This window comes from Artemia franciscana, chromosome 16 (assembly GCF_032884065.1).
Source record: "Artemia franciscana chromosome 16, ASM3288406v1, whole genome shotgun sequence".
NCBI lineage: Eukaryota > Metazoa > Arthropoda > Branchiopoda > Anostraca > Artemiidae > Artemia > Artemia franciscana.
This window is the reverse complement of record NC_088878.1, coordinates 34,609,946-34,633,656: the sequence shown is the minus strand read 5'-3', so window position 1 is coordinate 34,633,656 and position 23,711 is coordinate 34,609,946. Positions and strand designations below refer to the sequence as shown.

At 34.6% G+C, this 23,711-nt stretch overlaps 3 protein-coding genes across 3 annotated transcripts in view; 1 reads left to right on the top strand and 2 right to left on the bottom strand.

The window, feature by feature from the left end:
- Window positions 1–17,905, bottom strand: part of LOC136037386 (uncharacterized) — a 44,704-nt gene extending 26,799 nt beyond the window's left edge. Inside the window, exon 1 of the mRNA XM_065720117.1 lies at window positions 17,234–17,905. Coding sequence (XP_065576189.1) covers window positions 17,234–17,776 — 543 coding nt within the window. The 5' untranslated portion in view covers window positions 17,777–17,905. The remainder of the gene's footprint in view (window positions 1–17,233) is intronic.
- LOC136037385 (trypsin-1-like) overlaps window positions 1–23,711 on the top strand; it is a 159,451-nt gene that overhangs the window by 85,176 nt on the left and 50,564 nt on the right. The window contains exon 7 of the mRNA XM_065720116.1: window positions 19,681–19,864. Coding sequence (XP_065576188.1) covers window positions 19,681–19,864 — 184 coding nt within the window. The remainder of the gene's footprint in view (window positions 1–19,680; window positions 19,865–23,711) is intronic.
- Window positions 1–23,711, bottom strand: part of LOC136037384 (IWS1-like protein) — a 438,978-nt gene that overhangs the window by 396,833 nt on the left and 18,434 nt on the right. The window lies entirely within an intron of this gene.

Sequence of the window (23,711 nt, the reverse complement as noted above, 5' to 3'; positions counted from 1 at the left end):
TTAAAAAGTAGAATTGTGATAAAGAGTCAAACTTTGGCGTAAAGAGCGAGGGATTGCGGAGGGGACAACCCATTTCATATACGGAGTAATTTCTGTTCGTTTTAAGTTTTAATGTCGCTCCTTCCTTTCAGTTAAAAAACTAGTTTTTTTTTTATTTAATTTAAACATCACGTGGATATGAGCAATAGCTTTCAAATGAGCAATTAAACGTCACTAAAAATTTCTGGTAGCCCACTAGCTCCAGCTTTTCCACTTGAGACAAGGTGCCAAGAGTACTGTTTTTAGTGCAATGAAGAAGAAAAGGGCGTAGTTTATTATGGGATAGGGGAAACAACTACCCCCTCCAGACCCAAGTTTGACCCCCCAGACCTCATTTTAACTCCCCCATCTGAAACTTAGTCTCTACAAAAAAATTGTCAAACTAAAATAAACCTGCATAATTCAAGTATCCAGAGAATCAAATCAGTTTTCTTTTAATACATCTTTGCCTCTATGATAATGTGAGGCTCGTTTTTCAGTTTTCATTACCATTTTCATCTGATTTGAGAAAATTGGCTCCAAATACCCACCCTACCCCCAGTATTTCGACGAAATTACGCCACTAGACGTAAATATGAGCATTATCTTCTATATGAGCTATTAAAATATGTCTAGATACCTGCGATACCAACACACCCAATAACAATACACCCATACCGATACGCGTGATATAAATGCGTCCGATACCGATACAGTGTGCATCCCTTTCCCCAGGGACTATGTAGGGTCATATCATCACCAAAATTAAAAATATTTGACCTTTAAAGCATGTTGAACAAAATGGCTCTCTAAAAATTGTGATTGGATGACTTTGGTAGGAGGGGTCTTAGGAATAGGGGTCCAGTTGTCCTCTAATCTTTTTGGTTACTTGAAAATGAGCACTAGCAAATTGAATTTCCGTTTGAATGAGCTATCATACATCTCTCTATGATGTTCTAGTCACCCCCTAGCCCTATTAGAAAACAAAACAAAAAGGGAGACAGATCACTGTTACCCATGCAAAAATGTCATTTTCCTTTTTATTGAAGGAGGGGGGTTGTAAATTCCCCCAACTATGTTTTCGAAAATGCTGATTCCAATGGTTGACTTTTTGATCGGACACCAATTTTGAGGGGTTTCAAACTTTTTTTTGAAATCACCATAAATTTATCTACGCAACAAATTTTTTCTTTTAAGACGAACCGAAATAATGGTTACCATATGTGAATCAGTGTTAGATGGCAATTATTTTTCATTAGGTATTATTTTTCTAAGCATTTAAGTTTTTAACTTTTGGTTAATATGGGCTGTGATTTACTCTGTTTCCTAAAGGGTCTTGGGTAACTTTGTTTTGAAAATTGAGGAAAAACAAGTTTTTTTAACTGAAAGTAAGGAGCGACAATTAAACTTAAATCGAACAGAACTTATTTCGTGTATGAAAAGGGCTGTCCCCTCCTTAATGCCGCGCTCTTTATGCTAATTTTTTTATTCTTTTAAAAAGTAGAGTTGTGAGAAAGAGCCAAACTTCGGTGTAAAGAGCGAGGCGTTGAGGAGGGCACAGCCCCTTTCATATACGGAATAATTAGTGTTGGTTTTAAGTTTTAATGTCCCTTCTTACTTTCAGCTAAGAAAAACTTGTCTTTTTTATTTTACTTCTGAATGTTTTTGAATTAATGCAGGTTTTGATTTTAGTTCACCGCACATCAACAATTAAAACGAAATTTGGATATTAATTTTACCTTTTTTTTGGATAAATGGCTTTCTCAAAGTTTTGGTTTGACGATTTTGAGAAATAGGGACAGGGGAGGGGGCCTAGCTGCCCTCCAGTTTTTTTGGTTTCTTAAAAAGGCACTGGAACTTTTAATTTTATTTACGAGCGTTTTTATTAGTAATAAATATACGTAACTTACAAATTAACTTACGTAACGAAGTTCTATGTAAGTATTTTCTTATTACGCATATGAGAGGGCTCGCCCCCTCGTCAATACCTCCCTCTTTACTCTAAAGTTCGGATTTTCTTTCAGTTCTTTAAGAATGAACCCTGAACTGTAAAGGTCGTTTAAACAGAATAAACAGTTTTTTGAAATTAATAAAAATACTTTAGCGTAAAGACGAGGCATTGACGAGGGGACGAACCCACTCATGTACGTAATAATTACTGTTTGTTTTAATTTTTAATGTTACACCTTACTTTCAAATAAAAAAAACTGTTTTTGTTTAATTTTTGAATGTTTTGAATTAAAGCAGGTTTTGATTTTAGCTCACCGTATATGAATAATACGTGTCGAATTTCTATATTCGTATATTTTTATTATGTGTATGAAGTAGTTTTCCCCCTCGTCAATACCTCCCCCTTTACTCTAAAGTTCAAATTTTGCCCCAATTTCTTAAGAATGACTTCTGAATCAGAAAGGCCGTTTAATTAGAACAAATATTTCTTTTGAAATTACTAAAATACTTTAGCGTAAACAGCAAGATATTGAGGAGACAAGCCCCCTCATATATGTGAAAATTTCTATTCGTTTTAAGTTTTAATGCTGATTCTTACTTTCAGTTGAAAAACAAACTTTTTTATTTGATTTCTCATTTTTTTTTAAAATAATGCTGGAAAATCCAGCATGCCCTTCAGGGAAATTCTCGCCCCCCATGATTAATTGCTCCAAGGTAAGATCCTGTCAAATAAACCCTGACCCCCCACCCCACCATCGGAAAAAATAACCCCTGAAAATGTCTGTATACTATACAGATCAATAACATATACGCCAATAACCAATACTATATGTAAACAATGGGCAAATTTCATAACTTGCAGCCCTCCCCCAGGGACTGTGGGGGATTAAGTCGTTCTCAAAGACATATTAATTAGATTTTCGACTATCTTGAACGAAGTAACTTTTGATCCGGTGACTTAGGAAAAAAATGAGCGCGGGAGCAGTTATAGTTGCCTTCCAATTTTCTTCGTCACTTAAAAAGGCACTATAACTTTTAATTCCTGTTAGAAAAAGCCCTCTCGCGGCATTCTAGGACCACTGGGTCGATGCGATACGATGCGAGCACTCATGGGTGGTTAGAATTGATAAATATCACGTAGATATGAGCAGTAGCTTTCAAATGAGCAATTAAACGTCACTCTAAAAAGTTCTGGTAGCCAACTAGCTCCAGCATGTGCACTTAAGACATGGCACCGAAAGTGCCATTTTCAGTGCAAACTTGCTGGCGGTGGAATTTATAGGAAGGACTTAGAAATGGGCGTAATTTATTATGGGGCAGGGGGTGTAACTACCCCCTTCAGACCCACGTTTGACCCCCCAGACCTCATTTTACCCCCCTTGAAATTTTGTTTTATGCAAAAAAGCTTGTCAAACTAAGATAAGCCTGCATAATTCAGGTATCCAGAGAAGCAAGTCGGTTTACTTAAGCATTAAACAAAAAAACCAAGTTTTTTTAAATGAAAGTAAGGAGCGACATTAAAACTTAAAACGAACAGAAATTACTCCGTATATGAAAGGGACTTTTCCTCCTCGACACCCCGCTCTTTACGCTAAAGTTTTAATCTTTCTCTTAACTCTGCTTTTTAAAACAGTAAAAAACTTTAGCGTAAAGAGCGGGGCGTTGAGGAGGAAAAGTCCCTTTCATATACGGAGTAATTTCTGTTCGTTTTAAGTTTTAATGTTGCTCCTTCCTCTCATTTAAAAAAAACTTGTTGTTTTTTTGTTTAATTTCTGGACGTTTTGAATTAATGCATGTTTTGATCTTGGCTCTCCGCACATAAATAATTAAAACGAAATTTGCATATTAAGTTTTTTTTTGGCTAAATGGCTTTTTCATAGTTTTAATCGGAAGATTTTGAGAAAAAAGGAGCGAGGGAGGAGGCCTAGTTGCCCTCCAATTTTTTGATTACTTAAAAGGCATTAACTTTAAATTTTTTACGAACGTTTTCATAAGTAAAAACTATACGTAACTTACGAACTAACTTACGTAGTGAAATTCTGTATTCGTATGTTTTTATTGCGTATATGAGGGGGCTCGCCCCTCGTCGATACCTCACTCTTTACACTAAAGTTTAAATTTTGTCCAAATTCCTTAAGAATGACCCCTGAATCATAAAGGCCGTAGAATAAGTAGTTGTAATTACTAAAAATACTTTAGCGTAAAGAGCGAGGTATTACGAGGAGGTAAACCCCTCATATGCGTTATAATGTCTGTTCTTTTTCAGTTTTAATGCTTCTCCTCACTTTCATTAGAAAAAACCTGTCATATTTATTCTTTCATTGTTTTTTTTTTACATAATGCTAGAAAATCCTGGGCCCCCTCCATTGAAAGTCTCTCCCCCCAGGAGAAGTTCCTCCATGGAGAGATCCTCCCATGTAGCCCCTCCCCTCAACTCTCCCCCCCACAACCAAAAAAATCCCTCTTAAAACGTCTGTACACTTCCCAGTAACCATTACTATATGTAAACACAGGTCAAAGTTTGTAACTTGCGGCCCATCCCATGGGGACTGCGGGGGAGTAAGTCGTCCCCAAAGACATAGTTATTATGTATTTCGACTATGGTGAATAAAATGGCTATCTCAGAATTTTGATCCGGTGAATTTGGGGGAGAAATGAGCGTGGGAGGGGGCCTAGGGCGCTAGAACTTTTAATTTCCGTTAGAATAAGCCCTTTCGCGACATTCTAGGACCACTGAGTCGATACGATCACCCCTGAAAAAAACAAAAAAAAAACACGCATCCGTGATTTGTCTTCTGGCAAAAAATGCGAAATTCCACAATTTTATAGATAGGGTCTTGAAACTTCTACAATGGGGTTCTTTGATACGCTGAATCTGATGGTGTGATTTTTATTAAGATCGTATGACTTTTAGGAGGTGTTTCCCTCTATTTTTTAAAATAAGGAAAATCTTCTCAGGCTCGTAGCTTTTGATGGGTGTGACCAATCTTAACGAAACTTATATATTTAAAATCAGCATTAAAATGCAATTCTTTTGATGTGACTATTGGTATCAAAATTCCATTTTTTAGAGTTTCGGTTACTATTGAGCCGGGTCGCTCCTTACTACAGTTCGTTACCACGAACTGTTTGATACCTTTGCCTTTATGATTAGATATGGCTCATTTTTCAGTTTTACAGTCATTTCATTTGATGTGGGAAATTTGCTCCAACTTCACCCCCCCCCTCCAGTTTTTTGGCAAAGTTACGCCACTGGAAATATATATGAGCAATATCTTTTATATGAGCTATTGAAAATGTGTCTAGATATCTGCGATACAAATCCACCAAATATTAACACGCTCATCCCAATACACGTGATATAAATGTGCCCGATACCGATACAGTCTACAGCCCTTTCCTCAGGGACTATGGAGGGTCATATCATCACCAAAATCAAAAATACTTGACCTTAGAACTATGTTGAACAAAATGGCTTCCTAAAAATTGTGATTGGATGACTTGGGGGGGGGGTTTGTTCTTAGGAAGAGGGGTACATTTGCCCTCTAATCTTTCTGGTCACTTAAAAATGAACAATAGTAAATTGAATTTCCGTTCAGATGGGTTATTATACATATCTCTATGGTGTTCTGGTCATGTCCTAGCCCTACTAGAAAAAAAAGGAAAAAAGGAAGAAAAAGGGAGTTAGATAAGTGTTACCCATGCAAAAAAGTTATTTTCCTTGTTATTTAAGTAGGGGGGGGGGTAGTTTCCCCACAACTATGTTTTTGACCGTGTTGACTTAAATTGTAGATTTTTTCATTTTGATCTGACGCCATTTTTGAGGGATTTCAAACTTTTTTTTTACAGAATCACCACCAATTTCTTTTCGTAATAAACTGTCAAACAGTTCGTGGTAATGAACTGTAGTAAGGAGCGACCCGGCTCAATAGTAACTGAAATTCTAAAAAGTGGAATTTTGATACCAATAGTTACATCAAAAGAATCAAATTTTAATGCTGATTTTACATATATAAGTTTCATCAAGACTAGTTTTACCCATCAAAAGTTACGAGCCTGAGAAAATCTGCCTCATTTTCGAAAATAGGGGGAAACACCCCCTAAAGGTCATACAATCTTAACAAAAATCACACCATCAGATCCAACGTATCAGAGAACCATATTGTAGAAGTTTCAAGCTCCTTTCTACAAAAATGTGGAATTTCGCATTTTTTGCCAGAAGACAAATCACGGATTTGTTTTTTGTTTGTTTTTTTTTCCCAGGGGTGATCGTATCGACTCAATGGTTCTAGAATGTCGCGAGAGGGCTCATTTTAACGAAAATTAAAAGTTCTAGTGCCCTTGTTTAAGCGACCAAAAAAACTGGAGGGCCCTTAGGCCCCCTCCCACGCTCATTTTTCCCCAAAGTCGCCGAATCAAAATTCTGAGATAGCCATATAGTCGAAAAACCTCATAACTATATCTTTCGGGACGACTTACTCCCCTGCAGTTCCTGTGTGAGGGGCTGCATGTTACAAACTTTTACCTGTGTCAAATAGTTCGTGGTAACGAACTGTAGTAAGGAGCGACCCGGCTCAATAGTAAACGAAACTCTAAAAAACGAGATTTCGATGCTAAAAGAATATATCAAAAGAATCGGATTTTTGTGCTCATTTTAAATATATAAGTTTCATCAAATTTAGTCTTTGTCATCAAAAGTTATGAGCCTGAGAAAATTTGCCTTATTTTGGAAAATAGGGGAAACACTCCTTAGAAGTCTCTCACACCATCGCATTCAGCGTATCAGAGAACCCTATAGAAAAAATTTCAAGGTCCAATCTACAAAAATGTGGGATTTCGTATTTTTTGCCAGAAGACAAATCACGGGTGCGTGTTTATTTGTTAGTTTGTTTTTTTTCCCCAGGGGTCATCGTATCGACCAAGTAGTCCTAGAGTGTTGCAAGAGGGCTCATTCTAACGGAAATGAAAAGTTCTAGTGCCCTTTTTAAGTGACCAACAAATTCTGAGGGCACCTAGGCCCCTTCCCACGCTCATTTTTTCCCAAAGCCAACGGATCAAAATTTTGAGATAGTCATTTTGTTCCGCATAGTCGAAAACCATAGTAACTATGTCTTTGGGGATGACTTACCCCCTACAGTCCCTGGGGGAGGGGCTGCAAGTTACAAACTTTGACTTTTGTTTACATAGAGTAATGGTTATTGGGAAGTGTACCAACGTTTTGCAGGGTGATTTTTTTGGTTTGGGTGTGGGGTTCAGGGGAGGGGGCTATATGGGAGGATATTTCTTTGGAGGAATATTTCATGGGGGAAGAGAAATTCAATGAAAAGGGCGCAGGATTTTCTAGCATTACTATTAAAAAAAAACAATGAAAATATAAACATGATAAGTTTTTTCAATTGAAAGTAAGGAGAAGGATTAAAACTTTAAACGAACAGAGATTCTTACGCATATGAGGGGTTCTAAAAACACTTTAGTGTAAAGAGAGAGGTTTTTAAGAGGAGATAAATACTTCGCTCTTTATACTAAATTATTTTTAGTAATTTCAACTATTTATTCTACGGCCTTTCTGATTCAGTGGTTATTCTTAAAGAATTGGGTCAAAACTTAAGATTTAGTTTGAATAGCGAGGTATTAACGAGGGGACAAACCCCCTCATATATATAATCAAAAATATAATAATATAAAAGTTTGTTACGTAAGTTTAATTCTTAAGTTACGTATATTTTTTTAAAATGTTCGTTAAAAATTAAAAGTTCTAGTTGCCTTTTTAAGTAACCGAAAAATTGGAGGGCAACTAGGCCTCCTCCCTCTCTCCTTTTTTCACAAAATCTTCAGATTAAAACTATGAGAAAGCCATTTAGCCAAAAAAATTAATATGCAAATTTCGTCTTATTGTCTAACTATGTCTATGTCTATGTCTATGTCCTATGTCATCATCAGCGCCCCACTCTTTACGCTAAAGTTTGACTCTTTCTCTCAATTCTACTTTTTAAAACAGTATCAAACTTTAGCGTAAAGATCGGGGCGTTGATGAGGAAGCAGCCCCTTTCATATACGAAGTAATTTCTGTTCGTTTTATGTTTTAATGTCGCTCCTTACTTTCCATTAAAATAACTTGTTTTTTTTTTTTTATTTAATCACTTTTAAGACGATCCAAAATGATTGTTCTGAATCTATCCTTTCTGAATCAGTGTCAGATGGCGATCGTTTGTCATTAGGTAGTAAAACTCAAAAAGGCTATTAGAACTTTTAATTGTATAGGAAAACATTAATTTTATATGCATAGTAATAAATATACGTAACTTACAAATTAACTGATATAATGAACTTATATATTTGTATTTTTTGTTACGTATATGAGGGGGGCTCTTATCCTCGTCAATACCTCCCTCTTTACACTAATGTTCAAATTTTGTTTCAATTCTTTGAGAATGACCCCTGAATCATAAAGGCCGTTTAAATAGAATAAATAGCTCTGTTGCAATTACTAAAATACTTTAGCGTAAAGAGCGAGGTATTGACGAGGGGACGAACCCCCTCAAGTAGGTAATAATTTTGGGTCGTTTTAGGTTTTAATGTTGCTCCTTACTTTTAGTTGAACAATCTTTTTTTTTCATTTAGTTTATGAACCTTTTGGAATTAATGGAGGTTTTATTTTGGCTCACCGTACATGAATAATTAAAACGAAATTTGCACATTAATGTTACTTTTTTGCTAAATGGCTTTCTCAAAGTTTTGGCCGTATGGTTTTGAGAAAAAAGAGGCGGGAAGGGGGCCTAGCTGCTCTCCAATTCTTTTGGTTACTTCAAAAGTCCACTAGAACTTTAATTTTATTTTAAGATTGTTTCTTATTAGTAATTAATATACGTAACTTATGCAATAAACATCTATATTCGTATATTTTTATTAAGTGTATGAGGTGGTTCACCCCTTCGTCAATACCTCCTCGTTACACTAAGGTTTAAATTTTTTCCAGCTCTTTAAGAATAACCCCTGAATCAGAAAGGTCGTTCAATTAGAATAAATATCTCTTTTGAAATTACTAAAAATACTTTATCGTAAAAAGCGGGATATTTTGGAGGGGACAAACCTCCTCATAAATGGAAAAATTTCTGTTTGTTTTAAATTTTAATGTTGCTCCTTACTTTCAGTTGAAAAAACTTTTTTTAAATTTAGTTTCTCAGTGTTTTTTTAAATAATGCTGATAAATCCATCAACCACTTCAGGGAAATTTTCTTCCCCCTTGATCAATTGATCCATGATGAGATCCTTTCACATAACCTATGACTCCTACCCCCCATCATCAGCGAAAACGTCAGTATACTTCGTTAATAACCAATACTAAATGTAAACAATAGGTAAAGTTCATAACTTGCAGCCCTTCCCCCGGGGACTTTCATAAACGAATTAGCTAAAATCTTGATCTGGTGACTCTGGAAAAAAAGAGCGTGGGAGGGGGCCTAGGGGCCCGCCAATTCTGCTGGTCACTTAAAAAAGGCACGAGAACTTTTAGTTTTCGCAAAAATGAGCATTCTTCTGGCAAAAAATTCCACATTTTTGCAAATAGAAGCTTGAAACCACTTGAGCGGGGTTTTCCAATACACTGAATTGGGTGGTGTAATTTTCATTAAGATCTTAATACTTCTAGGGGGTTATTCCCCCTTTTTCTCAAATAAGGCAAGTTTTCTCAGGCTCGTATTTTTTGATGGTTAAGACTATACTTGATGAAGCTTATATATTTAAAATTAGAATAAAAACACGAATGTGTTTTTTGTAGTTTTGGTTACTATTGAGCCTGGACGCTGCTTACTACAGTTCATCACCACTAACTGTTTGATTGGGAAACCATAAAAAATGTTGGAAATATTGGAAAACCATGATCGAAAAATACACCCAGTACTTATATGCCCGATCTCGCTACCTGCGATATCAATACGCTCAGTAACAATACGGCCATACCGATACGTTTTATATCCTTACGTTCGATACCAATACAGCGTACAGCCCTTTCCCTAGGGACTATAGAGGGTCAGATTATCACAAAATCATAGATATTGATCTTTGAACTATATAGAACAAAATGTCTATCTCAAAGTTTTGATTGAATAACTTTGGGAGAGGGGGCCTTAAGAGAAGGACCTAGTTGCCCTTTCCAATGTTTTTGGTCACTTAAAATAAGCAAGAGCAAGTTTAATTTCTGTTCAAATGAGTTCAAATTTCTATTCAATTTCTGTTCAAATTTCTGTACACGCCTCTATATAATGTTCTGATCACCCCCTAGCCCTGATGGAAACAAAGAAAAAAAAATGGAGACCGACCAGTGTTACCCATGCAAAAAGTGATTTCCTTGTTGTTCAAGGAGAGGGACTATAATTTCGCTGTACAGGGTTTTCGGCCATGCTAATTCCAGTGGTATGATTTTCATTTTGATCTGACACCATTTTCAAGCGGTTTCAGTCTTTTTTTGTGAAATCATAATAAATTTGTTTTCAAAATAAACTTTTACTTTGAGACAAATCGAAATAATAGTTAACATTCCTTAATCAGTATCACATAGTAATTTTTCTCTAAACACGTTTTTTAACTTTTGGTTATTATGGGCTATGGTCCGCTCTTTACTAGGTTGCAGCGACCACCGCAACCATAATGAGGGTTCAATGCGTTGAAACTGCATGGAACTAAATCGAAACACAATGCCCATACAGGTTGTCACGAATCAAAAATGCTTCAGGGACAGTTGATGGTATCAAGTTGAGAGTTTCAGCGTGTGCTAAAGGAGGTTTTGAAAAAAAACAAAAAAAAAAACAACGTGTTATGCACATACTGCTACTATCGCTACTACAACAATTGCTACTACGCAAGCTAAGAGTATTAAGGTGAAGCTTTTAAGGAATATTTAGGCAGGTGTTTAACTAAATCAAAAAAAAAAAAAAAAAAAAAAAATGAGCATGTGGATTTTCAAAAAGGTGACACAGCAATACCTTAAAAACGGCTTACATTATCAAGTTAGACCTTTAAGGGTATGTTTTGAGGGATTTTTTGCCAGAAGGTACTATGTGTATACTATTAATACTAACATTCCAGTTACTACACATCATGACGCTAAGAGTATTGAGGCGAAACTTTTAGGGAATGTTTGGGGGGAGTTTCAATTAAACGAGGGAACTATATACATGCAGGCATTCAAAAGGGCATATAAGCAATATCATGGGCAGTGCCGCTCTGTAATAGCTAGAAATATCATTGAAACTATTAAAGGCGCTAATTCAACTCAAAATTAAAAGTTCTAGTGCCACCTTTGAGAGTAAAAAGAGACTGGAGGGCAAGAAGCCCTTTACCCAAGCCCTTTTATATTATAAGAACATCCAGACAAAATTTTGAGACAACCATTTTGTTGAGCATAGTAGAACAGTCCAGTAACTAAGCCTTTAGGGAAACTGGGAATGTCAATCTCCCACAATTGTGCAATTGACTCATTTTGCTTTAAAACTAAGTCAAAAGGCACTGTGTATATGGTTTCCAATAAGACACAACAGCAATATCTCTAGAACGACTGGGGGTTTCAAGTTGAAAAGTTTTACGCATGGAATATTGTTTGAATTTATTTCTGTTAAATTTTGGCTTAATGGAGCACTTTACTTTTCTTTGAAAAATCCGTTTTTTGGAAAAAGGTTTTTAAATTAATTTAAAGAAAACTTAAACTTAACGTCATATTAAACTTAATACCAGATGAAATAAAATCATATAATAATTTAAACTCAAAGCGAACAGAAGTTAAAGTAAACGACCTTAGAAAATATAAGGATAACAGGTAGAAATATCGATAAATAAAAAAAAATCTTAGAACAATTGAAAATTACATTGAACATTTCCAATTTAAAGCAAAATTACAACTTAAAGCAAACACAAAATACCGCAAATAGGAGTTAGAGCACTTTTCCCTCCGCCTTGCATAACAGTAAAAATCCAGAACCTATTGCGTCATTTGCGGTTTACTGAAAATGAATTATGTAACAATTATTTTCTCTTGTATTTACAAAATTGAAAATAAATTTCGAGTGAAATAAAATATTCAATTGATGATTTTTGTAGGAATTGGTATCATTACATATCAAATATCCAGTTTATATTTCAAAGTTCTTTCCAGCCATGTTGATTATTGTATTTTTTTTTTTTTGATTGGTAGTCTTTGTTTCAAACAGTTCGTGGTAACGAACTGTAGTAAGGAGCGACCCGGCTCAATAGTAACCAAAACTCTAAAAAATGGAATTTTGATACCAATAGCTATATCAAAAGAATCGCATTTTCATGCTGGTTTTAAATATATAAGTTTCATCAAGTTTAGTCTTACCCATCAAAAGTTACGAGCCTGAGAAAATTTGCAGTATTTTAGAAAATAGGGGGAAACACCCCCTAAAAGTCATAGGATCTTAACGAAAATCACACCATCATATTCAGCGTATCAGAGAACCCTATTGTAGAAGTTTCGAGCTCCTATCTACAAAAATGTGGAATTTTGCATTTTTTGCCAGAAGGCAGATCACGGATGCGTGTTTATTTGTTTTTTTGTTTTGTTTTTTTTTCCCCAGGGGTGATCGTATCGACCCAGTTGTCCTAGAATGTTGCAAGAGGGCTCATTCTAACGGAAATGAAAAGTTCTAGTGCCCTTTTTAAGTGACCAAAAAAATTGGAGGGCACCTAGGCCCCCTCCCACGCTAATTATTTTCTCAAAGTCAACGGATCAAAATTCTGAGATAGCCATTTTATTCAGCGTAGTCGAAAAACCTTATAACTATGTCTTTGGGGACGACTTACTCCCCCACAGTCCCCGTGGGAGGGGCAACAAGTTACAAACTTTGACCTGTGCTTACATATAGTAATGGTTATTGGGAAGTATACAGGCGTTTTCAGGAGGATTTTTTTGGTTTTGGGGGAGGGGTTGAGAAGAGGGGGATATGCTGGGGGAACTTTCCATCGAGAATTTGTCATGGGAGAAGAAAACTTCCATGAAGGGAGAGCAGGATTTACTAGCATTATTTAAAAAAAAAATTAAAAAATAAATGTGAAAAAGCTTTTTCACCTGGAAGTAAGGAACAGCAATAAAACTTAAAACAAACAGAAATTATTACCCATATAAGGGGCTCACCTCCTTATGATACCTAGCTCTTTACGCTAAAGTATTTTTAGTAATTTCAACTATTTATTCTACGGCTTTTGTGATTCAGGGGTCATTCTTAATGAATTGGGATAAAATTTAAGCTTTAGTGTAAAGAGCGAGGCACTGACGATGGGGCGAATCCCCTCATATATGTAATAAAAACATGAGAATACAAAATTTCTTTACGTAAGCTAATTTATAAGTTACGTAAATCTTTTACCAATAAAAAGATTCGTAAAAAATTAAAAGTTCTAGTTGCCTTTTTAATTAACCAAAAAATCGGAGGGCAACTAGGCTTCGCCCCCGCTCTTTTTTTCTCAAAATCATTCGATCAAAATTATGAGAAAGCCATTTAGCCCCCCCCCCCAAAAAAAAAATATGCAAAATTCCGTTTTGATTATTCTTCTGCGGAGAGCCAAAATCAAAACATGCATTGATTCAAAAACGTTCAGAAATTAAATAAAAAAAACGAGTTTTTTTAACTGAAAGTAAGGAGCGACATTAAAACTTAAAACGCACAGAAATTACTTCGTATATGAAAGAGGCTGCTTCCTCATCAACGCCCCGCTCTTTACGCTAAAGTTTTTTACTGTTTTAAAAAGAAGAATTGAGAGAAAGAGTCAAACTTTAGCGTAAAGAGCGGGGCGTTGATGAGGAAGCAGCCTCTTTCATATACGAAGTAATTTCTGTGCGTTTTAAGTTTTAATGTCGCTCCTTACTTTCAGTTAAAAAAACTCGTTTTTTTTTATTTAATTGAACAACAAGACCACAGTGACCAAGAAACAAATAGTATTCAATAAAACACAAATGACACCATAGACTTTAAAATTTTATGAATAGAGGAGGGGGAAGGTGGCAAAACTCCTGTTTGTAGCAGTTTTCGTTTGTTTTACCTTCGACTTAAATAGTCGATGTAACGTTTTCTCGTTTCGGGATTTTTAATTTATCTATATTTGTACCGATTATCTTTACTTTTTCTATGATCGCTTATTTTAATTTCTGTTCGTTTTTAGCTTCATTTATTCTTTAATAGTAATATCTGGTCGTCTTGAGTATGAATTTTTATAGAAATTTATTTTTACCGGTTAATAAGTTCAATATGGCTCTTTACTTTTCTTTGCAAAAAGTAGAAATGAAAAATGACCAATTGTTTCAATGTTCTGTTGAAACTTTGGATGAAATATTGTAATTTTGGATGAATGAACAAGTTGCTCTAAGTACCCAGCCTTCACTAAGGAAGCATATTTCCAATAGTGGAAGGTCTTTTGTAAACTAAGCTATATTTTTAGTGTTATGAACTATGTAAAAAATTTAAAAGAGAATTTTTCGAAGAAGTCCATTTTTACAACTATTTTTGATCATAATTTAATTACTTTTATTAGTTCTAAGGCCTTACTAATTCACGTACAGTAGTTCTTACGTTTTATTAGGGGAAGGGGGAGTTCTCAAAAGCTTTATTTTTAGGCAAATATTTTCTATGTTTAAGTAAAAGGGCCTTCCGAAAATATGCGGAGGGTTGGACAGAGGGAGGACCTACCCCTTAAGGTTCTTTCAATATGAAGAATTTTCTTGTTCTTAGCCATCAATATGGACAATATGAAGTGACAGAGCCCTTTACCTGAAATATTGTTTTAAATGCAGGATAATTGTATACATTCTTCTGGTTAACTCTAAAGAATAATTTAGGGTGGTAGGCATCTTCGAAGCAATTTTGAATTATAAGCTTTAGGCTCCCCCCGCTCACCTTGAAAAATATTTTAGGATGTTTTAATTTTAAGTTATGATTCCTAATCTTTAGACATTATCATACAAAAACGGAACTTGAATATAAAAAGTCGAATAGAAGGTGCTGATAGCCCCCTTACATTTAAGTTAAATTTGAGCCCCCTTACATTTAAACACTGATGGCCCCTTTATATTAAACACTGATATCCCCCTTACATTTAACTTAAATTTGAGCCCCCTTACATTTAAACACTGATGACCCCTTTATATTTAAACACTGATAGCCCCCTTACATTTAACTTAAATTTGAGCCCCCTTACATTTAAACACTGATGGCCCCTTTATATTTAAACACTGATAGCCCCCTTACATTTAACTTAAATTTGAGCCCCCTTACATTTAAACACTGATGGCCCCTTTATATTTAAACACTGATAGTCCCCTTACATTTAACTTAAATTTGAAGGGACTCTCATCATCCTCTATTAAATGATTTAAGAAAGCTCTAAATCAAACAGCTCTTGTTAACGAACAAGATGCAAATAGACGACCACTGGCAATAGAAACCTTAACTGAAATAAAAAGTATTTTGTGTACATTGTAGAAATAAAAAAAATACGTTTTACACTAGTTCTAAATATACAAATTCATTGATTTAAAGTGGCTCCGTCAAAAGTTATTTTACATAAAAAAGCTGCTACAGTTTAGAAGGGTTTAAAAACTAATATGCCCGCCTGTCGCCGTCAAATATTCTCAAAGTGAATGTGGTACTTACAAAATTATACTATGAAATTTAAATTATTGAGAGCCCTAAATCGCATTTTCCTCCAAGTCCTCCATCTGAGAGAGGATGGTCACAGACGCGTGACCTAAGATTGAACTTTATATTCGTTAAAATTAACTAATACATAGCACTACATATCTGTGCCCGAGCAGGGCACAGATATGTGCCCTGCTACATATAGTAGGGTAGGGGTTATAAAATACGGTAGGGTAGGGCTATATATAGTTAGAGTAGGGGTTAGAAAATATTTCATTTGTGTCGGGAGTATCTAAAGACTGAAAATTTCACTTTAAAACCTCATTTTAAAATTTCCACGAAATGTGCTTGAGGTAAGTATAAGGGCAATATTATAAACTTACCCCTTGTAATTTGGAAAAATAAATTTTGGACAATACGGGCAAATCAAAATTAAGTGCAAAAAGTAATGGTTTTATATTCTATATGCATGACTATATCGGAGGAGGCTGCAATATTTTCAAATTTTCCCAAATCCCTAAAAGGCTGGTGGAAAATTTCTGGATATTCCTATTTCCAATAGCAAAATCCCTAAAGGTTTTCCTATTTTCTTGCATCTTTCCAAGTCGTAAGTCATCTTTCCTTATTGCACTTACTTTTAATAGAATTTGCTTAAGACGACTTATTTTGTAACACAAGACCTTTCGCTTGTACCAAAATATCTTATTTTGACGATTGAAACAATGCTTTGTATTTATCGACTAGTTAAGTTTGGTTTTGATTTATAGATTCTGGTGCCAGATCTCAAATTCTAGACCACATGAATATATTTTATTTATTTGTTTTTCTTTCTCATTATTTATACTGTAGGCCTTATATGGAGGGGGCTGCAAGTGGTGGCAATTCTCGAAACTGTAGGGGAATCAAGTACATGTTGTGGTTGAAATGTTGGAACAAAAACCAAACAACAAGTATAATTGTCAGCCACTATAAAATAAAAATGGAGCAAAGCATGTATTTATGCAATAAAATATTTTTGTAACCCAATTTATAATATCCTAGTAAAAAGAATTCATCATGAATTACAAATAACAATAAATTTGTAATTAGTAGTGAAACATAACCCCCCTCACAATTGACGAAATCGGGGCTTCTATCCTCTTAAATTCTTTACTACGTACACTAATACTTGCCTTCCCCCTTTGATACTTTACCCCACTCCACGATTGGAAAAACTGGGGCTTCTATCTTCTTAAATCTTCTACTACGTACACTAATACTTGTCCGCCCTCTAATACTTCGAAAGCGATTACCCTGATTAATGTGATAGAAGGCTCAATTGATGTGTATCAATGCCTCAAGAATGGAAGGCCTAATCTGTTTCTTTTTGTTTTTAACGTTTTCAGCTTAAATGCTTTAAAAGACAACCATTGAATAACACACATGCAATTACCATTTGCTTGAAACTCTAACATACACAAAATATTTGAACCTAAATTATGAATTCTAAAATACTTTTACGAACTCTGAAAAGCTTTCCAGATTATGAAGAACGTTATCTGCTGGGTATGAGGTCTTACTTTTTACATTCGCTTGAGGAAACCCTTTTTTTTAAGAAAAGGAAAAACTTTACAAGCACTCACAAAATCATCTCGAATGTTCAATGCGTGATTCATTGCGTAGTAGATGCTAAAAAGAATATACTCCTCATTTTTGCTGATTACGAGTGGATTTCCTGCCGTTTGAGCTCCTCGACTGAACAGCTTCATATCCGTTTGAGCTCCACATGGGTTTACCCAATACGGAGGATCTAGCATAAGAATTTTTTGAGAGGGAGCAAAATGTGCCAACTTCAGCATCTGTAATCTTCCACATTTCTCTTCAACAACCGGTTGCTCAGGGGCAGAGGGCTCTGGTCGTGAAAGTGATGGGTATATATTTCCTTTCAATTTCTCAGAAGTAATTTTTTGTTGTTGAGCTCCACTTTTATCGCAAGGCTGGCTCATTTTATTCAAATTTGAATGTTGTTTGTGGTTATTTTTTTTATTGGAACAGCAATTACATTGTGAGTCAATTATCTTTAGATCTGCTGCGCTAAGCGACTTTGTTGGTAGCTCGTAGACCCTCATTTGAGAAGGGACAGGATAGGCTTCAACATACACAATTTTCGACTTTTTATTCCCCATATCTGGTCACTTTAATTATTCCAGTATCAACATCAATTCTGTCACATTAACTTTGATGTCTTATCTGTTCCACTAAATAATTACTTCTGGAAAAAAATAATGCTATCTGTCTTTATAAATGCCTGACAATTTAGATGTATCTTAATTATGAAGAGTTATGATATATTAAAGTTGGTTTTTATCTTTGAAGACAAACTAATTAGAGATAAAACTGACAAGTGACCTCATGTCCAATAAGGAATTTAATAAATAGAGGAGTATTGACGCATTTCTGTTTAAATAAATGGTTTACTTTATTTCAAAACTTAGAAGATGTAACTTCACTTTAGAGCACATTACAAATAAGACATTCAGAAGTTAAATTTAATAAATCAGAAATTAAAAAAGATGATATACAGTGTCACCAAAAAAATGAGATATTAATTTCCGTGGTAAATTCGATGAAAAAAAAGTATGCTCTAATTCTATTATGTTATCGTGTGAGGTATTTTTTAAGCTAGTCACTCTTTTTTAATGGAGAAGGAAATAGCCAGAACTTTCACCCAACATGATATTTTTAACATCCAAATTCTCTGTTCCTTTGTGATATCGTTGGTTATCACAATAATATACCCATTATTTCTTGCAAAAACGTTTCGCATTCTTTTCAAGCAATAAGAATATCAAAATAAAAACACATTATCCCCCTGAACCCATCTTTGGTCTATTAACACCTGAAGACCATGGTTTTCTAAGATCTTGCTTTTTGATATAAACACAGGGCCAAATCTTGGTCATTGGTGCCTGTCAAACTTTAAAACTAGATAAACACAACCAATTAGTTAAATGTGACCATACTTTTAGTAAAAAATATTCAAAAATAAAAATTTAATAATTCCCAATGACAACTACACGTTTGAAGTAATTAAATAAAAAACAAGTTTTTTCAACTGAATGAATGAAAGAATGAACTTTATTACCCGTAAAAAAACACAAGGTACGGAGTAATATAAATAAAAAAAAATAAAAACGATAAACAGCGAAGAAAAAAAAAATCAAACTGACAAAAGACAACATGGACTAATTAACCAGTATCAATATGGAAGAAAGGCTGCAGAGGGTCGTAAACGTGAATAAGGTTGATAGTCTTTTTACTATCTATTCATTTCACTATTTACTCATTTTTCTACTAGTCATTTTACTTTTTACTGAAAGTAAGGAAAACATTAAAATTTAAAACGAACAGAAATTATTACGTATGTGATGGGGGCTGCTCCCCTTCAGTACTTTAGTCTTCTGTTGCTTAATTTTTAGTTTAAACTTTTGTTGATTTTATTTTTTTGAATTTGGTACCGGCAACTGCTATGAACTGCATAAGTGCATACGAAGATCTTTCTCATTAAAGATTAAATTTACAACTTTTCTTAATTTTTAAAAATGTTTATGGTTGTGTAAGTTTCTTTTCAACAATTTCAGACAATAAGATTTCATTTTTAATGTTCTTGGCCTATAATATGAAATAATATGAAATATTTGTGTTTCAATAGCTAATGCGTTCAATGGCTATTTGTGGTTCATGTGTTTGAGTTATGAGAACATGCCTCTTACAATTTAATTTTTAATTACTCAAGTTCCTAAAATAATTCAGCTGCTGTAACAGGGCGATAGGTCAATCCTCAGGATGGTTTACGTCATTTGGAGTAAAAGAGGCCTACAATGAAGATTAAAAATCGCTCAATATATAATATATATATATATATATATATATATATATATATATATATATATATATATATATATATATATATATATATATATATATATATATATATATATATATATATATATATATATATATATATATATTTAGCGTGACTCCCAGTGCTTGTTTTTGATAAAATTGTGTAGAGAATTTTATATTTTAGGGTGATTCAGGGGGACCACTGATGCTGCAAAGTTCAGGAGGAAGAACAATTCAAGTGGGAATTGTATCGTGGGGTATAGGATGTGCTGACAACTCCCATCCAGGCGTTTATGTTCGAGTAGCCAACTACTCAAAATGGATACAAGACAATACTGCTGATGACTCTTGTTCTCCATTTGTTCAAGGTAAGATTTAAAGTTAATGCCTGGGCCATATCGTAGTCACTCTTGTTAACAAAAAAAATTACACAAGACCACGGTGCTGATTATATATATCATTGAATATTACTCAAATTCAAAGCATATAATTTGCCACTGACCAATCAGAGCTCAGATTTAATGCAAATTTATTTGTAGCTAGAAATAGTGGAAACTTCGAATTTTGGAGTGGAAACTTATTACTCGTCTGTAATATGAATTTAGCTAAACATTCACTTACAAGTTCAACTTCAAGTACAAGTTCAAGTACACGTTCAGAGAAGTTGGGATCAAAATAGTAACGATTCAAGCTTTGAAACCAACATGTTGTCGTTTGAATTTTCATTTCTGTAATACAAGTTAGATATTGAAATCAAGAAAAAAACAACAACAAGTATATCTTAACAGTTTTGTTGACGGGTGTGACTATGGTGTGGCTCTGGCATAATTACCTGCATAATGATAATATTTTGGCTAGAGCAATTCTGAAAATATTACGAGCATAAAGAAAACAAAACGGGAAAAAGGATACAAGAAGTTTTTTTGTAGATAGTATGAAATTAAAAAAAATTAATTGAGGAATTTTTTTTTATTGCTTTAAATCTGTCTTTTTCGCTCGTGGTGAGGGTAAATTGCAGAATGTAGTTGTGGAATAGCCATGATATGCTTTTCTTTAGATAACTGAACATGTCTTCAACTGCACTTGTTGCATTTTGTATTTGTCTCACCTGAATTTTCTCACGGATGGTCAGTTCAGATTTAAATATTTGATTATCTAGCAAATAACGTTTAGTAAACTTTTTTTGCAATATGTCTGCATAGCTTAAAACAGTTTAAGGACAAATAATTTTAAAAGTATTGCAAACCAGCAGTGTTGTTGATGAGACTCTCTGGTTGCCTTTAAAGGATCTTTCTGGCCGATTGCCATGGTATTCAACTGCCTCTAAACATCATGAAGAGCTTTAACAACTAAAGAATCAACACCACATCTACAATTAATAAATAAAATCTGCAAGGAGAACTGCGAAAATATTCAAGTACTCTTTAGACATAATGTCTGCAGAAAAAAAAATTTGGGAGATACCAACAATTTTTTGATAATTTGATATCCATGATCATGGTTAAACCCTTTCTTAAGACCAAAACTGATATATGTTTTATTTCCATAACCGTAAAAAAATGATTTTCTTCACTTAATTTGTTCTTTGGACTTAAAATCAATACAGAAACTTACCCCAATACTCAATCAAACCGATTGAATTGCTATCGACAAGCAGTTATTTCCTGTTGACATCATCAAAATAACGAAAGGTAATCTGTCAATGCTATCGGTTGTTTTCAAGAATTCTGTCGCTTTATTTATTTTATTCATTTTGTGTCTAACTTTTAAATAGAGCTGGTAAAATTACTGCATTTACCAGACAAAACCCTCTGCGCTGCAATATTAGTGACTCAATTGTTTTTATCCAGTCACCAAATTACTCAAAGAGCATCTCCCTATCTGGTCCATACTTTGCAACTCTGCTAATATACATCATAGGTAGCGCAATCCCGTTACCTAAGTAGAGAGCGAAGTGGGACAATGTCTTTTTATTCGTATTTAATTTTACTTTTCACCAAGGCGCTTCGTATGGAAGGATTTGTTGCAGAAATTTTGAAAGGGGCTCATTTGATTGAAAATTGGAAGTCCTTGTGTCCTTATTGAGAGTCAAAAGCAAATAGAGGGCAAAAACACCCCTCCCAACCATGTTTTTTCTCTGAATGTTCATTGGATAAAAACTTCAAGATAGCCATCTTGTTCAGAAAAGTTAAAGGTCTAATAACTATGCCTCTGAGGATATCACCCCAAGGGCTATAACTCATGCAATCCCCCCATTGTTCACATATAGTATTTGTTATCGGAAAGGGCAGCATGTTTGACCTTTTGATTCCAAAAGACTAAGGGCATTCAGGTGAAAGTCTTAGGAAATGTTGAGGGGTGTATTTAACTAAATCAAAACGGACTATGTCCATGTGGATTTCCAAAATGGATTATGTCAAGGATTGAGGAGGTTGTTAAGTTAGAACTTTCAGGAAATGATATAACGAATGATAAATTGACGAAAATGCGTTACGTGCGCACTTATACTACTACTACTACAACTACTACTGCTACTACAGCTAATACAACAACAACAATTACTTTTGCCTATTCTACTACTGCTAATACTAGTACTACTACTACTACTACTTCCACTACTATTACTACAGCTACTAATACTACTACCACTACTACTACTACTACTGCTGCTGCCACTGCTACTACTAAAACTACTGCTACTATTACTACTATTACTACTACTACTACAAGTACAGCTTCTAATACTACTACTGCTACTTTTACTACTAAAGCTAAGGGTATGAAGGCAAAATTTTTAGGGAATGTTTAGAGAGGTATTGAACTAAATCAATACATGCTGCGTGCATTCAGGATGTCAAAAGGAAGTTAAGCAATATCCCAGGAATGGCTAGGGTATGAATTTGAAATTTTGGGTCATGTTAAGGGGGTGTTGTTTGGTCGTGTTGAACTAACAAAACTTCCCATTTGCAAACTAATGCTACTATAACTACAGCTGAAATTGGTATTACGACCACAAACGCTACTACAACTGTTACTTCTACTACTACTCCTACTACTGCTACTACTACTACTACTACTACTACGACGACGACTACTACTACGACAGCTACTGCTATTTCAACTGGACCAAAGGGCATTATGGTGAAACTTTCAGGAAATGTTGAGGGGGATATGGAATTAAATAGAAACATACTATGTCGATGTAGGCTATTAAAACGATATATCATTGAAATTAAGCTGCATCAAGTAGAAAATTTCAGTGCATGTTGAGGGCGATATTGAAACAACCAAAATGTTTTATATGCACACTACTACTTCTATTGCTGCTACTAATTATTGCTATTAAGGCTAGGTTTATTAAGGAATAGTTTTCAAGCGGTGTTGAATTAGATTGAAACTCTCTATTTGTATGCAGGCTGCCAAAAGGGAGCATCAACAGTAACTAAGGAGAGTTACCGATTTTCATGCCGGGCTAAACTAAAAAACTAAAAAAGAAAAAAACTGAAAAAAAAGATAAAAATCTATAAAATCTTCTTGAAAGAAAAAAAAATCGTTGAACAATCAATTCAGATGCGTTTGAGGCAGACAGAATAGAAAGTTTGGCTGATTTTCTTGCATCAATTAGTTTCCAGGTTCATTCAGAGATCCATCTTTCTTTCTTTTTCTTCTTATAGCATTATTTCTCCTTTGCAACTTCTCTGTACCTGCTTTTCAGTTTTTCCCGTATATTTTCGACATCAGTATTTGGTTCTAATTCGGATTGCAGGGCTTCAAATCTATTTGAAAGTTCTAGCTGGAACATTTCTGTTGTTTCCTTGTCGTTCAGTTTCTCAACGTTGCAGGGATTGTGTGTTGTCGGATGAATTTTTCTAAAGATAGACAAAGAAAAAATGTTATATATACCATAAAGGGTAACTGACACCGTCACATATACCTTCCACGGATTTAATTTTAGTATATCAGAACTACCACTACTGACAACTCACTATGGTACAAAGCCACTTGAGGCCAATAAAGTTACGCACACTCCTCCTCCATCACATTCTTTTAAACCTTCGTCTTTACACCCTCCCAACAGGTTCTTCTTTCCCTTAAGTTTTTCCTTACTACATTGTCCTAACCCATTCGGGGATGACCAATATAAGAAAACAATTTTGTTACGAGTCTATTTAATTCGCAATGTAAATTGTTTTGTATCTTAAATTGGATTTTTAT